Source organism: Pinus tabuliformis, chromosome J, assembly GCF_031772625.1.
Source record: "Pinus tabuliformis cultivar Carrire ecotype Pingquan chromosome J, CPIR1, whole genome shotgun sequence".
Taxonomy (NCBI): Eukaryota; Viridiplantae; Streptophyta; class Pinopsida; order Pinales; family Pinaceae; genus Pinus; species Pinus tabuliformis.
Genome location: NC_142295.1, coordinates 1,131,588,868 through 1,131,607,357, shown reverse-complemented (window position 1 = coordinate 1,131,607,357; position 18,490 = coordinate 1,131,588,868). Strand labels below are relative to the sequence as shown.

At 39.8% G+C, this 18,490-nt stretch overlaps 1 protein-coding gene across 1 annotated transcript in view; it reads right to left on the bottom strand.

Moving 5' to 3' along the window:
• Positions 1–4,108: 4,108 nt before the first annotated feature.
• Positions 4,109–18,490, bottom strand: part of LOC149231061 (mitogen-activated protein kinase 15-like) — a 62,770-nt gene continuing 48,388 nt past the window's right edge. The window contains exons 8-10 of the mRNA XM_089381527.1: positions 5,098–5,199; positions 4,785–4,978; positions 4,109–4,599 (exon numbers count right to left, since the gene is read on the bottom strand). Of these exons, the coding sequence (XP_089237653.1) occupies positions 4,322–4,599; positions 4,785–4,978; positions 5,098–5,199 (574 nt within the window). The 3' untranslated portion in view covers positions 4,109–4,321. The remainder of the gene's footprint in view (positions 4,600–4,784; positions 4,979–5,097; positions 5,200–18,490) is intronic.

Below are 18,490 nucleotides of genomic sequence, written 5' to 3'. Positions count from 1 at the left end.
TTTTATTATTCTTCAGAGAAAATCAGTCTATAGAAGAGTCAATAAGAGCAAAGGCATCCTTGGATAGGTGAACTAAGGAACATAGACAACAATTGGAAGAATTGATACATGCATACAAAGGAGTGTTCCAAGAGCCTAAAGGGTTACCACCCAAGAGATAAGTGAAGCACGAGATCCAATTGTTGTTGAACTCTCCATTGCCAAACATTAGGTTGTATAGGCAATCCACTGTAGAAGCAAGCGAGGTGAAGAAGCTAGTCACAACAACTTCTGGAGCAGGGTGTTATTTAACCAAGTATCTCACCATGTGGGTCATCCATCATAATTGTGACAAAGAAGGATGGGACTTGGTAAATGTACATTGATTACAGGACATTAAACAAAATTACGCTAAAGAACAAGTACCATTTCCAAGGATCAATGACTTCTTGGACTAGCTGTAGCAAGCAATATACTTCACCAAATTGGATTTGAAATGAAGGTATTACCAAGTTCAAGTCAAAGACGAAGATAATTGGAAGATCGCCTTCAAAATGAGACAAGGTTTCTATGAGTGGTTGGTCATTCTATTTGGTCTAATGTAATGCACCAACTACATTCATGAGATTAATGAATGATGTACTGTGCCCTTATCTAGATTCATTTGTTATTGTTTATTTGGAAAATATATTGATTTAGAGTGCTACCTAGGATAAGCACATTTCACATTTGATATAGGTGTTAGAGACTTTAAAGAAGCACCAAATGTTTGAAAATCTCAAAAATGTGAGTTTTCACAATAGCCTTTGGTGTATTTAGGTTATGTGATTAGTTTAGGGGAGCCCAAGATATATCTTGCTGAGATGGAAGCCATCATGAAGTGGTTGGTGCCCATAAATGTTTCTAAGGTCAGGAGTTTCATTGGGGCAGTAAAGTACCTAAGGAAATTCATAGTCTCATTTTTAACAATAGTTGCACCACTCCATACCATAACAACAAGTGGCAAGAATTTCCAGTGTGGCAAGGGTCAGCAAAAGATCTTTGAAGGGTTGAAGAAGAAAATTAGTCAAGCATTGGTTCTTGCATTACCGAACTTGCAACATCCCTTTGAAGTGGAGAGACATGTGATTGGGTATGTTATGGGAGCAATAATGATGCAAGGATGAAGGGATGTATGAAACCATTCGTGGTTCTCAACTACCCTACCTACGACAAAAAGCTCTATGCCCTGATACAAGTTGTCAAAAAGATGAAACACCATCTCATGGAAACGGAAGCAACCATCCACACATATCACTAGCTGCTAAAGTACTCACATGCCCAAAGTAAGTTATAGTAGACTAGACACTACAAGTGGATGGGGTTTTTACAACAGTTTCATTTAGTGATCAAACACAAGAAGGGAAACATAAACATGTTGGTTGACATGCTTTGAAGGCCACCCACATAAAAAATCACAACTTTAGGAACTTTGATGCACATGGAGCCTTTCACCCATGATGTATACAAATAGACATATACAGAGGATGCGGACTTCAAAGAGTTGTTTCAGTAGTTGCAGAACCAGAATCATGTAGACAATGGAGATGACACGATTGACCATCGTCTCCAGAATGGGTTACTCTACATGTTGAACAAGTTATGTGTTCTTAAAAGTGAATGGTTATAGCTAATCAAAGAGGCTCATACCTCCAGGGTTGCACAAAATTTTGATGTTGGGAAGACAATTGCTAATTTATAGAGGTATATTTATTGGCCCAATATGCAAGAGAATGTAGCTAGATTCATTAGACGATGTATACATTGTTGTTCTAGGAAGCCCAATAACAGAAAACGGGGTCTATACCATCCCTTACATGTACCCATTCATCCATGGGAAACCAATTCCATGGACTTTGTGGGAGATTTACCAACAACCAGGAAGGGACATGACTAGTTGTTTGTAGTAGTTGATAGATTCAACAAGATGTGCATTCTCATGCCCTATACAAAGACAATCAGAGGGCAAGAAGCAACAAACTTGTTCTTTGAACAAGTTTGGGTGCAATTTGGAATACCAAGGAGCATCATTTCAAATAGGGATACTAGACTCAGTGCATTTTTTACTATGTTGTGGGAGAATATGGACACAAAATTGAATAGGTCTACAACATTCCATCCACAAATAGATGGGAAAACAAAAGTAAATAGGACTATGGTAATCTTTCGAGGCGTTATAATCAAAAGCATCCAAAGACCTAGGATGAAAATCTAGTGTATATACAACACTCGTACAACAAATCAATCCAAACTTCCACTAGTAAGTCACCATTTGAGACTTGTTTTGGATATTTCCCACCTTCACCTTTGGATGTAGTATATGGACAACAAAGAGTGAGGGAGGATCTCATGGAGTATGCTTTTAAAGCAAAAAAAAAATTGTTGAGCAAATCAGGCAAATCCATTTACAAGTGCAAGAGGTGCAGAAGAAGTCATGAGAGAAATACAAGGCCAGGCATGATCAACACAGGGCAAAGGTCATTTAGAGTGACAAAGTATGGTTAGAGTTGAACAAGGAGAGCTATGGGGCCCTAGTAAGAAAATTGAGGCTCCGTGATATGGTCATTTCAAGATATTGGAAAAAGGTGGGAGATAATGCCTATAGACTCAGTCTATCCCCATATATACATGCACATTTACTCAGTAGTGAACGTGGAAAGTCCTAAACTCTTTGAGCCTTCCATGTTGGATCAAGGAGAGAAGTAGGTCCTACCTTCCAGTGAGGACTTAGTTCCAAATACTCAGGTAGAGTTGACAAAGGATATAATTTTGCAAAAGAGGCCCAGAACTACCAGACAAAAGCATCATGACCTTTGGCAAAAGGGGTTGAAAGGACAACATCTGAGGAAGGCTAAATGGTACTTCAGAGAGAAGGTATAGGACAAATTTCCTCACCTCATTCAATAAATCTTTTGGGGGCCAAAATCCTCCCAAAAAGGGGAGGTATGATCCATATTAGATCATTGTGTAATTGTCATCCATCTTGATGTTGTCAGAGTGGAAAATTTGAAGGAATAAGCTTATATGAATAGTTTGATCAACAAGGCCCAATTTGGAGAAGTTGGATTTGAAACCTTACAAGGACAATTTGAGGCCTAAAGGTATGCCTCCTAAAGGTTGACCTATTAAGATTGACCACTATAACTCAAAATGATGCCATGTCAACCCCATTATTCATGGAAAAGGGGATAGCCACATGGAGACTCTGAAAAAAGACTCTAAAGGGTCAAAGTTGTAACTCTATTTGAGAGTTGGAGTCAAACTCAATCACTCATTGGCTATTGGCTCGTGTTATAATCGGGCCACTAGGAGGAGGAGAGGTTCCATTCTATCAATTGCATTTTGTTCCATAGTGCAGAAGAGTAGCTATTGCATGTATAAACAACAAAATCAATAATAATTTATCTAGAATATAAAGAAATTAACCCTTCATATTATAGATTTCGGTTTATTTTAATAGATTTGTTGTGATGAACTATGTAGTGGAATATCCATGGAAATTTATAGATTATAGATCAATTCGACACAAGGTCTATTTTGTAGGTATCACTCTATACATGTTCTGACTCTTAGTCATGATGCCCTGTTTCATTTCATAATCCACTTGCTATTTTGGGTTTTGAGTTTGTAACTAATAAATCAGCACAAATCTTTATTTTTTCCAACCATACCCGCTACTCGTTTCTTCTCTAGGTTCCAAGTTCACCAATATTCTAGTGCTTCTAAAATTTAAACTATTACCTTCATTGGAAAATTCAATCTTTTAAACCAACACCATACCATAGTCCCCAAAACCAGTGCCTTGGTGCTCCATAAACCACCAAAAAAATGATGAGCAAGATGTAAGCCACCTTCCTTTTGTCATATTTGCATTTTAATTCACGTTAAACGACCAAAAAAATGACGAGCAATATGTAAGCCACCTTCCTTTTGTTATATTTGCATTTTAATTCGTATTTGTTATCAACAGCTAAGTCAATCACCTTAACATAAGATACGAAGTCAACTTCCAGATCTGATTTGGAACTCTCCTAAACTTCAATAAAATCATCATGAGCAGATGGTGTGTAAGATAGACAGACAGACTAAATGAATAAGCCTGCAATCCCCTCGAGGCCTGTGAATTACACATTTCTTGTTGATTACAAACAGGACTCTGCATGCATCATTTTTGCATATTCCAGAATCCACAAACTACGCTGCAAAGCTGCTCGAGTGCGTTATGAGATGCTGGATAAAACAGAATAGAGTCAATCTAATGTTAGACTGATCTTAAATACAAATATCAAAAGACATAAAGTATTTACAACCAATGAGTCATTCGACTATGAGGAGAAGCCACTTTCCTCGCCCCAATCCCAGTATACTGGGCAGATTGCATTAAGTTTGATCCAACAGCCACTTCTTCCTTCTCATTCTGCTGAACTTTCACATCAGAGCTCCGCCACGGGTAAGAGTAAATTGAGGCATCATGCTGCGAAGACATAATAGTAAACATTCTTGAATCATAACCCTCTGCAATGCCACAATTTTCATATGGTATTACTGATCCAATAACCTTTCCTGGCTTTGCAGAGCAACCTGCCATCAGGTCAATCTGTCAGGTCCATTAAGATCGTACGAGAAGCAGCATATACAGTAATGTTAACACCCTCGGAAAACTGTGGGTAACGATGTTCAAAAAAATCCACACAATCATGAATCACAATCACATACAGGTGCATTAATCTTTGAAGGCACTACATCTAGAGAATGGGAGCTGATACCTTGCAACATCTTTTGAGGCACTTGCAATGGGACCTTCCACATATTTCCAGAAGTTCTATCTTGCTGGTGCTGTTCTGTTTCCTTGATTAACCTGGAAGCTTTGTCATGAGCTCCCAAAGCAGGGTTTCTAGAGGAGCACGAATATGTTTTCTCAGGCAATGGTGCTTCTCTGTTTGAATAGAGGACACTTGGCCTGCACATTATATTGCTTATATCAAGGCCCTAGCTTGACATTACTCAAAAACAAATTCAGAAACATAATGACTGTCTCTTCCTACCTTCTAATGTTTGTCAGGGTGAAAATATTACTACCTTGGTAAAGATGCATGCTGTCTGTCTAACGGAGCCACTATTCCACCTTTACCATAATGCTCTTCAAGGTGAGCAAACTGTTTTCTGAATTGATCAACAGCGCTGCAGGGAGCAATAAAAGACGTTACTCTTAAACAACTTTTTGAATGGCAACTCCCAAATGTACAATTACAGCCAGTTGTCTCCGTAATTTTGCCTTTAAATGATGAATTAATTCAAATTTCATAATTCAAGGGTTACCCACCAAAGAAGGATGTTTAGAAAAGTTGTTCTAAATACGTACCATGTATCTAAAAATGTAATAGCCCAGGCTGTGAAGAAAGTCAAAATAAAGACAATTCTCAGGGGTCACTAAATCAAACAAAATACCATAGCGTCAAAATTCATAAGAAACGTCAAGCTAATATTATGATGTATGTCTGCAATAGAAAGTCAACCAAATGAGAATGCTGAAGTCCTAGTCCAGAGTATCCATAAAAAACTTGCAATTGTTCTTATGGTCCAGGTCACTCTAAGGTGCATGGACAGGATGGCACTTCCTCAAACACACCTAGTTCTCACTAGCGTACAAGTGAGCCATGTTCACCCAACCTGGACAAAGATCATGCAGATGTACAAACAAGGAACACATTTAAGACTCTGTCATGTAGGCACTTGATGAAGCATAAAACTCAACTTGATGGACAGAATGTGAAGTGGGTTGAATGAGCGAAAGAAGATCCCTCATCAAAAACAGTACCAAATGCTTAAGGTCTTATGCGTTTTTCGTAAAATCAGAGTTCCATATTCTTATGAATAAAGTGTAATAGGTGTTGGAATCACAATTGTTGTTACCCCAAAACCTGCAGGGTTAGTAAATGAAGCATCGCCAGAGTTAACAGATCCTCGAGAGGTGGTTAAGCACATGTTGCGAAACACATGAGGAGCATTGGATTATCCAATGCCTAACAATCTCCCCCCCCCAACGCGAGCTGGGGGTGTTTCGAACTTCAGACCTCTAGCTCTGATACCATTTGTTGGAATCATAGTATTCAAAACCATTGGTTCGAACCATAAACCAGTCAAACCGGCCGGTTCATAAGCCAAGGCCACTAGACTAGTAGAAAAACGGAGTTGACCTGCCCTTCCCACCGGTTTTTTGGTCAAACCGAGCATAAACCAGCTGGGTGTGAACCCATTGAACTCATCATTTTCGGTTTGTGAGGTGGTTTTGAGGGAAACTAAGGGTTGTTTCCCTCCAAAAACAACCCCTCCAAGCCAATAAAAAGAGGTCTACTCTCGCATTTGCCTCACACATCTTATTTGGAGTTTTTGTGAGCTTCATTGGGAGCTTGGAGAGAGTTGAGTTTTTGTTGTAGTCATAAAGGAGGCTTGGACTTAGACTTGGAGCTACTTTGGAGCTAGTTTGGAGCTGTTAGAGGAGTTGACATCTTCAAAAGGAAGCTAAGGGAGCTAGTTTGCATTTCCAAGTAAGGATTTTCACTTTAAAAATCCATAATTCATTGTTGTCAATGTATTTAATTTTTTTTATGTGTTTTATGTTATCAAGTTTCAAGTTCAACTATTAGTTTTCAAGTCTTAAATTTTGTAGGCTAAATATGCCCCATTTTTTCCCAAATTTATCTTAGATTTTTCATTTTACTTGGCTGCAATTTTGCTTAATTTGCAAATTTCTTTCATTTGCAAATTTCAAATATTTCTAGCCACCATGCTTCCAAAAACCAAGGACATTGCATGGGCTCATTGTGAGAAAAATGATCTACAAATTTTGCAACAAATCTATTGGACCGGGGGGTATTCTCAGGTTGAAACAACACTTGGCTGGTATAAGAGGCCAAGTAAAGCCACGTCAAGCGCCAAAGGAAGTGATGGGAGATGTTAGGGCAAAATACCTTGCCAAGTTTGAGAAGTTTGAGGAGAATAAGGCTAGGGATAAGGCTATCCAAGAAGAAATTGCAAGGAAGAAGGAAATTTTACAAGCCATGAGAGATGGTGGGTATAATGATTTTGAGATTCAAGACTCCTCTTCTATCCCTTCCACCAATGACCCCTTTCACTATGTTCCTCATGCTCTTGGGTCTTATAATCAAGGCCAACAATCTAAAGGAAAAAAGAGGATGAACATCTAAAGTTATTTCTCAACTTCTACCGCCATTGCCTCAGCTAATCTCACTTCCTCCCAACCAAGTCTAACTCAACGTCAACCCACTTTGGATGACCATTGGAAAAAGAAATGCAAAGAATCTGGCTTTCAATACATTGCTAGATGGTGGTATGATGCAGATATCCCATTTAATACTACTTTCTCACCTTATTACCAAGCCATGTGGGACTCTGTTATAGTTGCAGGAAAGGGCTTCAAAGGCCCTAGTGTGCATGACTTGAGGGGAACTCTTTTGCAAAAAGAGATTCACTCCATTGATGAGTATTTGGATGAGCATAGAGAGTCATGGGCCAACACAGGTTGTTCCATCATGTCAGATGGATGAACTGATGGAAAGAACCACACTATCATTAATTTTTGTGTTTCTTGCTCTCAAGGAACCATGTTTTTGAGATTAGTTGATGCATCTGATTAGGTGAAGGATGCAAACCTTCTATTTGAGCTCTTGGAAAAGATTATTCAAGTAGTGGGGGAGGAGAATGTTGTGCAGGTCATCACAGATAATGCCTCAAACTATGTTCTTGTTGGAAAGATGCTAGAGTCCAAATATAAGACCATATTTTGGACTCCATGTGTTGCACATTGCATAGATGTCATGTTTGAGGACATAGGAAAATTGGAGTGGGTAAAAAACATTGTAGAGCATGTCAAGCGCATCACAAAATACATCTACAACCACTCATGGGTATTGAGCCTGTTACCGCTCAATCTAGCAGGGGACCTAAGGGGAATCGCTAAAGGGAAAATGTTAGGCCAAGGGCAACAAATGGAGTCTTAGCCCACTGTCACCTCAGCTAAGGCTCCCTTCTATTTACGAAATTTCACTGATGGGAGGAGACCCAATATGTATGGAGTCATTAATGAATGATAAGTCAATAGATATGAGTAGCTCGAATAATTGTTTCCCAGAATCTAAAGGATGAAGATTGCTTTCTTTATAAGCAAGGTACTAGGTATTCTAGGGAAAGGAAGAAAGGATTTGAGGGTTAGTTTTATGGGATAAGACCAATGTTTTTAAAACCAGAACCAATGACTGGACCGGTCCACCTAATGAACCGGTTTACCGACCGGAACCGGTCTAACGGGACTAGTTTGGTCTAAACGAACTGGTTTTAGAAAAATACATTAGATAATTAATTTTTAATGAAACAAAACTATTTTTAAGATTTAAAACCATGATTCCAAGCCAATAGAGACAAAATATGCAAAGTTTGTTCATTTATATACCATGTAAAGGTGAATATATCAAAATGGCACTGAGTGCAATACATATCATCGACAAAATAGCAAAATACATAAGAAATGAGGCTCTAAATGGCCTATAGAGTCCAAAAACAATGTTGCAAGCTATGAGGCCATTGGCCTACTACAAGTCTACAGTGTACACATGATCAATCATCAAGTTCATCACCACTACTAGCCACAGGATCATCATCAGGAGCTGCATAGACATCATCTGGTTCAGAGTCTGAGGATGCCTCAGCCTGATCTGCAACCTCAGTATCAATGCCACCAATAACAATAGAAGTGGACCTAATGGAAGCACGAGTTTGTCGACCTACATGACTAGTGCCTTCCATTGGTTCTTTGCCTTTCCTTGATTCCGCTACTAATCCTAGTTTTGATGCCGCCACATAATCTGCTTCATCCCCCACTAAAGCCATGTCGATATCAAAATCAGCCTCAAACACAAGATCTTTAATCTCCTCCACCCATTCTGATGTTGGATCAATATCGTCCAACACAATGGGATCTAGATCAGGTGTTTTGCTCATCATTTGGTTCCTCCTCAATCGAAGTTTGTATTGCACGAAAACAAGATCATTTAACGTTTTTGTTCCAAACGGTTTCTCTTCTTCGTGTGTATGCGCTCAAAAACAGACCAATTGCGCTCACAACCTGAAGCACTGCAAGTTTGACTGAGGACTCTAATTGCAAACCTTTGCAATTGAGGACACTGGCCACCAAATGACTCTCACCAATGTGCTACAAAGAAAAATACATTAATTAGTAACTTAGTTTATAATTTGAATTGTAAAGAACGTAAACAATTTTAACTTGAAAATAAAAACAAATTGGAAATTGGAATTGCTTACCTGGTTGGTCCACATCTCTTGCCATCTTTGCCAAGTTTTTGCCAAAGGTACCACCTGCCATAGTGAAAACAGTAAGTTGTCTATGTATTTCCAACTGGTCTGCATGGATAGGGACCATGTGCTCCAAGTAATCAATCAATCCAGCTCTGACCTCCCCATCATGCAAATCTCCTAACCGATTTTTATAATGATACTTTGGGTTCAAAAAATACCCAGCTGCATGTATAAGACGATGGAGTTGATTGTTCCATCTTTTATCAATGATCTCCCATATACGGCCATATTTAGCTAACCTATCCTTGTAAGTTGCCCATATCTGCTTCTTTGCCTGATCCATAGCCTCATAAATGTAGCCCATGGCCAATTTTTCCCCATCCATCATCCTTAGCACCTTAACAAGGGGCTCAGTAATTTTCACAAGCTCTACAGACCTTTTTCAAAAATAATTGTCTAACACTTTCTTTTTGGTGTCTTTTCCATCTTGTCTATGAACCCACTGAGATTCAGACCATTCTTCAGAAGAAAACATTTTCTGCAAGTTTTTATTTTGACCATTAAGACATTGCAATGTGAGGAAGTGAGTTGCAAATCTCATAATTGCAGGCCTAACAAGCTCTTTGCCCCCAGTGTTTTTCGTCATTAAGCTCAGTACCCATGAGTGGTTGTAAATGTATTTTGTAATGCACTTGGCATGCTCTACAGTGTTTTTTACCCACTCCACTTTGCCTATGTCCTCAAGCATGAGGTCTATGCAATGTGCAGCACATGGAGTCCAAAATATGGTCTTATATTTGGACTCAAGCATCTTTCCAGCAAGAACATAGTTTGAGGCATTATCGGTGATGACCTGCACAACATGCTGCTCCCCAACTTCTTGAATAATGTCATCCAAAAGCTCAAATAGAAGGGCCGCATCCTTCACCTTATCAGATGCATCAACTGATCTCAAAAACATGGTTCCTTGAGGGCAAGAAACAAGGAAATTAATGATAGTGCGGTTCTTTCAATCGGTCCATCCATCTGACATGATGGAACAACCTGTTTTGAGCCGTGAATATTTAAACTCAACCAAATACTCATCAATGGAAGATATCTCTTTTTGCAAAAGAGCTCCCCTCAAGTCATGCATACTAGGGCCTTTGAAGCCTTTTCCTGCAGCTATAACAGATTCCCACATAAGTTGGTAATAAGGTGAGCGAGCAGCATTAAATGGGATATCTGAATCAAACCACCATCTAGCAATGTATTGATGAGAAGTTTCTTTGCATTGTTTTTCCAATGTTGATCCAAAGTGGGTTGACGACTTGGCTGGGAGGAAGTGGGATTAGAAGAGGCAATGTTGGCAGAAGATGAGAAAAAACTTTGGATGTTTGTTCTCTTTGTTCCTTTTGATGGTTGGCCACAAGAAGGATGAAGATAGTGAAAGGGGTCATTGGTGGAAGGGATAGAAGTTGAGTCTTGAATCTCATAATCATCATACCCACTCTCTTTCATGGCTTCTAATAATTCCCTCTTCCTTGCAATGTCATCTTGGATGGCCTTCTCCCTAGCCTTATCCTCATAAAACTTTTCAAACTTGGAAATGTATTCTGCCCTAATAGGACCTAACACTGCATTTGGTGCATCGCATGGCTTTACTTGGCCTCTTACCCTAGCCAAGTTTTGTTTCAATCTAAGAATCCCCCCACCTACAATAGATTTATGCCATAATTTGCATATCATTTTTCCATCAATTACATCACAATGAGCCCATGCACTATCCTTTCCTTTTGGAGCCATGTTTGCTTGAAATAATTAAAATTTGCAAAGAAATCTATCATTTAAAAAAAAATTGCAGCTAAGAAACATGGAAAACCAAAGCTAAATTTAGGAAAACAAATGCACATTCAAGCTAAAAAAATTGATAGCATAGATGATAGAAGTGAGAAGTTTATAAATTTATAACACATAAAAAAATTTAATTCATGGACAGCAGTCAAATGAGGAATTTTCAAGTGAAAATCCTTTCCTGGAAATGCAAACTAGCTTCCTCAGCGTCCTCTTGAAGATGCCAACTCCACTGACAGCTACAAACTATCTCCAAAATAGCTCCAACTCCAACTCCAAGATGACTACTCCAGCAAAAACTCAACACTGTCCAAGCTCACAAACACTCATAAACACTCCAAATCAGATGTGTGAGACAAATGAGAGGGAGAGGGGCTTCTTAAAGGCTTGGAGAGGGTGTTTTTGGAGGGAAAGCACCCTTAGTTTCCCTCCAAAACCCCTAAACTCATTGAGAAATGCGCTAAGTGGGGCCTCGGTGGGCATGGCCGATAACCGGTCGATTTAGGACTGAACCAGCGAATTTGCTACAAACCGGCCGGTTCCATCCTAAACCGGCCGGTTAGGACCGATTAGGGCCATTTTTCCGCCATCCAGCCTCTTAAAGCCGGTTTTTGCTCCTGTTCCAACCGATGGGCCTGCTAACCAGCCGGTTAGACCAATAACCGGTTAGCTACGCTAGTTTTTAAAAATATGGATAAGACTTGTGAATGAGTTTTCTAATCCCTAACATCCTTGTCAGAATTGGTATCCTGGATGGTTCTTAAAAAATGGTCTTTCAAAGGAGTGGGACCACACAGGGCCAAGTGGACCTAGTCTAGGGTATGAGAAAGGAATGTAGCAACCAATGATATTCCTACCCTAGACAAGGTAGAGAAAGGATCAAATAAAATATGATTACTTGAGGATGTTGAATTGACCCTAGGAAGTGCTAGCCTTGGGGATGGCAAGGCAAGTTTTGGTTCCGAAGCTAGGGCTTGGCTTTTCTCCCTATTCCACCGTCGGAATGTCTACAAATTTGGAGGAGGGGTAGAGGAAAGGGCAGCGCAGGAGACCCTAGGAAATTAAATTTTTTCAGTGGCTAGCTTAGTGGGAAATTGATGCCCTAGGCACCCCAATGTGGCTAGACTTGAGAAAAGGTGAAAGAATAGGAGCTTTGGTGACGACCCTTGGTAGATCAGTGCCTTAATGCTTGGGAGAATGGATTCTATGTTGATTGTGTGTAGGATTTCTTGGTTCCTAATCAAGGAGGCCTCAAAATTACTTCACAAACCCTCTAAGTCAAGTGAAAGCAATATTGCAGCTTTTATACTTCAAATGCACAAGAGGAATGGCTTGTCAAGGTCAAGTTTTACCTCTAGGAGATTTCACTCACACTACATGGCCCATACGATGGAGAGAACGTTATAATCGAGACAATTCCACAATATTAAGCAATAATTTGCATGCAACAATTAACCCTAAAAAACAACGAAAATCCCAGTCCAGCATATATGACAAAGTAACAAGAATAACATCAATATTTCGTACTTACATGCAGTAGAGTATATCCAACCATTAACAAATGACAATAAAGAAGCTCCAAGAGAAGATAGACCAATAACCATACATCAAAATTCATCCATAAATGCCACAATTCATCCTCTAGCAAAAAGTGAGAAATTCTCTAAAGAAGAGAGAGATCCAATCCAAAGTGATGATGAGAAATGATCTCACCTCACTTGTATTTATACACGTCTAAGGAGTTCGAATCAGTGTTTTACAACCAGGCCGAGTCAACTCGGAAACGGCCTGGTCAAACCGAGCCGATAAAAAAAATTACGACCAGGCCAAGTAACCGGCTAGGTTGGCCGAGTCAACTATGACTCGGCCTAGTCATCCAATGACCAGGCCGAGTCATAGTTGACTCGGTCAACCAGGCCGAGTCCGTATTGACCAGGCCGGGTCAATGAAAACCGGCTGGGCAGCGTAAATCATGTTTTTTTTTTCACTTTTTTACCTCATAACTGTGTGTCATTGCAGAGATTTTACTTTTTGAAATATGTGTATGTTAAAAATTGAAAAAGGCTGCCAGCCAAGTTGAATAGGCTCACTAAGGCATGTTGGATCCTCCAAATAGACATGTCTCTTCATAGACTCAAACAAGTATATATACCCAACTGAACTTGTCCATTTTAGCTCTGAAATTTTCAGTCAAGAGAGTACAGAAAAAATTGGTTAAGAAGAGGTGAATTGCAGAAAAGAGCAAAGAGTTAAAAAAGGATGAATTTTGGTGAAGATTCTGTGATTGGGATTTGATCGATATACTGTGCAAACCTGAGACCTGTGTCACAAGCATAATTTGGAAACGTAGGACAGAACCTGAGTACTGTTTGGGCCCACAAATCTCACACTTTTTCAGCACTATGGTGTCTTCTGCTTGTAAAACGAATTAGTGGATCTGTGAAAGAATTTAAACCTGTTGTAGCTTGGATTTGTAGTGGGATTTTTTGGACTTGTGGAAGCATTTAAAATCAGATCCGTGGTGACAAAGTTTTGCACTGTGGAGGACATTTTCTTTGAACCATTGAAGCTCAGATCTGTTGAAAATAGTTTGGTCCAATATAGAACATCAGCAAATCTGTGGAGCATCTCTTCTTGACATGGACAGTCTTTTGAAACAGTTTTAAGCAGCCCTTTGAGACAATTTGAGCAGACCTAGGAGGCATTTTGCAGCACTCCCTTGATGTCTTTAGAGCAGCCCTTGAAAAGATTCTGAAGCAGCATTTTGTAGACATGCAAGCACCTTGGAGTAGATTTTGAAGGGCTCTGAAGATAACATCTAAAGCAGTATTGAAGTGCCTTGGAAGCCATTACTGGGATAGCCCTTAGAAGATCTCTTGAGCAGACTTGAAAGCCTGTTGGTGCAGATCTTGAAGACTTCTTAAGCAGGACTTCAAGTGATTCTAATGCAAGTTCTTGGGGATGATCTGAAGCCTACCTTGAGTACTTATAGAGGCATCTAGGGGACAGAGCTATTAGCAGAATTTGGAAGAGTCTTTGAGGAATTTTTGAAGGTGTTTAGATCAGACTAAGAGTCGGTTTAATCCTTGTATGACAGTTGACTATGTTTAATCCTTGGTTATTTGTATTTTGTTTTGAGTCTTTGATCATGTATGACAGTTGACTATGTATTGCCATTGGGTACCATTTTGATATAATGGATTGGTTCATGAGCCTACTTTGATCATATGTTGTCTTCCATCTATATTATAATGCTATGTGTTTGGAAACATGAATGAAAATCTTTAAAATTATGTTTAAAATATTTAAAATTATGTTTTTTTATAAAAAAAATAAATATTTAATGTATTTTTTACAACGACCGAGTCATTGAAATCGACTAGGCCGAGTCATTACCGATTCGGAGTTGGAGTCGGAGTCGATCCTCAGCCGAGTCGGAGTCCTGGTCGGAGTCGTAAAACACTGGTTCGAATTAGCCTCCTTGGCCTACATAAGCCCCAAGAATAAAATAATGTGCTAATAATACAACCTTTTGGTGACAACTTACAAGCCCACCAAACTAGCTCACAAATGAAAAAGTAAGCCTCTCAAGAGGTCAAATAATAATATATGCATGTCGTAGGGCCCTCTAAGAGGCCTAATGAGGTCCATGGGTGCCACAACAAAGAACAGGACCCGCAAAAGCAGTGGACAAGGGGTTGGCCCCTTGTAATAACCTGTGGTTCTCCAAATGACATGTGGGGGTACACAAGTGTCCTCATGGGTCTCCAAACAAATCGAAGATGGTTGTAGATCATCCTCAAGGGTTGAGATGATGGTGTAGGTGATGTCACATCGTCGTGGAAGTCCTGGATCATCTACCAAGTATATGGTGTAGATCTAAGGCTGGCTAGGCATGATGGATAAAGCGCATCCTCCTCATCCAATAGGTGAACCAAGAGCAATCTCTAAATGGCTATGGGGATCCATGGAGTGTACTCTACCACTGTGGAGGCCCATGGCTCTCAACCCTCACCCTACATGTGGCAATGTAGCCCTCTAGAGGGTTAGGACCCCGTATAGGGAGACCAAACCCCAAATGGAAACCATCTGCAATTCTGCATAAGATCGAATGCGTCCCCTAGCCTTCTAATACAACAAGTCATTAGAGAAATCGAGTAAATAAGCTTACCTAATCATGGACCACAGGTGGGGACTTCATAATGGCCTGCCTTCCATAATGGGCTTTAGGATGTGCCAATGTCTCCTAAACTCCGAATGGGTTAACCAAGCACCCTATTAGGTGGTTTTTACCTCTAAAGGGGATAATATAGTCAAGGTACATCCGTCAAAAGGTGGTGGCATGTGACAGATCGGTGAATGAAGTAGGGGATAAGAGAGGGCAGCCCTGGGTCACATGTTGGGGTACAACGGTAGTGAATAAGAGCGAAGCCCACACTTTGGGTTTATACTGTGTAGGAGGGAGCAATCGTGGTACATGAGGTGCCCCGGACTTGGTTTTTCCACCCTTATTTATATGCCTTTTGCCTTTTATGATTTTCCTTGATTAACTGTTTGGGGCTCATGGGGTTGGAGCATGATGTGTAAGATGTAGCAGTGGAATCCCCCTTTTAAGGTGGGGTGGTTCATCGCCCACAAGGGGTTGAAACAATCATGGGTTCCTATATGATGAAGAAGGCTCATAGAACCTGTAGGAACCAAGGTGATGGCCATGATAATGGGGTAGAGCTCATGTGTTGGCTTTTTCCCATGTGCTAAAATGTTTTTGTCTCGGCCATCTTTTGCATTTTTTGGTACTTTTCCTGTTGAATGTGGCGATATATGCTTTTAATTTTCTTTTCAGTTGCATCAACCTCCAGACTTCATTCCAAGCCATGACCCAAGGTGTGGGCAGGGGGAGGGGGCAGGTTAACCCTATGTGGACCCAATAGAGGAATGTGGACCCAGGCGGGAAAAATGATGGATGGGATAATAATGAGTGGAAAAAGGGTAATATAAGCAGATAAGGAAGCGGGACCACGCAACCAAAATCGGGGTTTCCCGTGAAATACCATCCCTAAAACCAAATGATCAGTAAAAGAGATCCCACAAGACTAGAATCCAAGGTTAATTCTTAAAAGGGGTCTAGGGGAGAAAAGCACAGACGTAGCCCATTCTTTCCACCGAGCCCCCCCATTAATCCATACCCAGAAGTGTCCATGATAAGCAAACTACAATACTCAATTTCAATACGACAAGTCATACCTTTAGATTAGGGAGGCTCACCTTCAAACATACGACAGATGGGCGAGGGACCACATGGCTGGCTCAGGTGGTGGACAAAATGGCACAATGAGCTAGCTGATGGCCACAAGGGGCTGCTTGCTGAGGACCATTTTGGAGAAAAAATTTCTCCTAGGGATATTACCCATAAAACGATGGGTAACAGAGCCCAATGAGGAAAAAAATTGGGGGCAAAGAGTTTGTTAGGCTTGCAATTATGAGATTTGCAACTCACTTCCTTACCTTGCAATGTCTCAATTCTCAACAACAAAACTTGCAGGAAATATTTTCTTCTGATGAATGAACTTCATCTCGATGGGCTCATAGACAAGATGGAAAAGACACCAAAAAGAAAGTTTTTAACAATTATTTTTGGAAGAAGTCTGCAGAGGTTGTGAAAATTGGCAAGTCCCTTGTTAAGGTGCTACAGATGGTGGATGGGGAAAAATTGTCCATGGGCTACATCTATGAGGCTATGGATTAGGCAAAGGAGTAGATACAAGTATCTTACAAGGATAAATTAGCTAAATATGGGTAAATTTGGGAGTTCATCGATAATACCAGGAACAATCAACTCCATCATCCTATACATGCACCAGGGTATTTTTTGAACCCAAAGTACCACTATAAAGCTCAGCTAGGAGATGTGTAGACTAGGGAGGCTAAAGATGGGTTGTATGATTGCTTGGAGAGCATGGTCCCTAACAATTCCGACTAGTTGGAAATACATAAACAAATTACTCTTTTCAGTATGGCAGCGGGTACCTTTGGAAAAAACTTGGCAAAGATGGCAAGAGATGTGGATAACTAGGTAAGCAATTCTAGTTTGTTTTTCTTTTAAATTTCAATTGTTTATACATTTACAATTCAAATTGTCTGTAAATACTTGTAAATAAGTAATGAAATGAACTAAGTTACTAATTAATGTTTTTTTCTTTGCAACACATTGGTGGGAGTCATTTGGCAGCCAATGTCCTCAACTACAAAAGTTTGCAGTTAGAGTCCTCAACCAAACTTGCATTGCTTTAGGTTGTGAGCACAATTGGTTTGTTTTTGAGCGCATACACACAAAAAAAGAGAAATCGTTTAGAACAAAAACAGTTAAATGATCTTGTCTTCGTGCAATACAACTTTCAACTAAGGCACAACCAATTGATGAACATAAGACCTAATCTAGATCCCATTGTGTTGGACGATATTGATCTAACATCAGAATGGGTGGAGGAGACTTAAGCAATTGATTTTGATCTTGATTTTGATATTGACATGTAGTTAGTGGGGGTTGATCCCAATGCAAATCTAGTAGCGCTATTGGAACCAGAACTAGTAGACGAATCAAGCAAAGGCAAACAACCAATGGAAGGCACTAGTCGTGTGCTCAACCAACTCTTGCTTTCATTAGGTCTAGTTTTATTGTTACTGGTGCTACTACTGAGGTTGCAGATGAGGCTGAGGCATCGACTATGATACAGATGATGTTTATGTAGCTCTTGTTGATGATCCTATGTCTAGTAGTGGTGATGAGTTTGATCATGATGAGGAATGACCATGTTGATCACTGATATGTACTTGTAGTCTTGTAGTAGGCCAATGGACCCATAGCCTGTAGCATTGTTTCCGGACTTTATAGGCCATTTAGAGCCTCATTGCTTATGTATTTTTTCGATGATATGTATTTCACTCGGTGTTATTTTGATATATTCACCTTTACCTGGTATATAGATGAGAAAACTTTGCATATGTTGTCTCTATTGGTTTGGAATCGTGGTTTTAAATCTTAAAAATAGTTTTTTTCATAAAATTTTATTATTTCATGTATTTTAAAAAAATTGGTTTATTGAGATATGAGCAGTCCTAATTTGACCAATTCCAGTTTGAAACCTGGTTTATTACGTGAGATATGAGCAATCCTGGTTTGACCAATTCCAGTTTGAAACCTGGTTTATTACGTGGACCGGTCCAGTCACCAGTTCCAGTTTTGAATACTATGGTTGGAATCACAATTGTCGTTGAACCAAAACCTGCAAGTGTTAGTAAACAAATG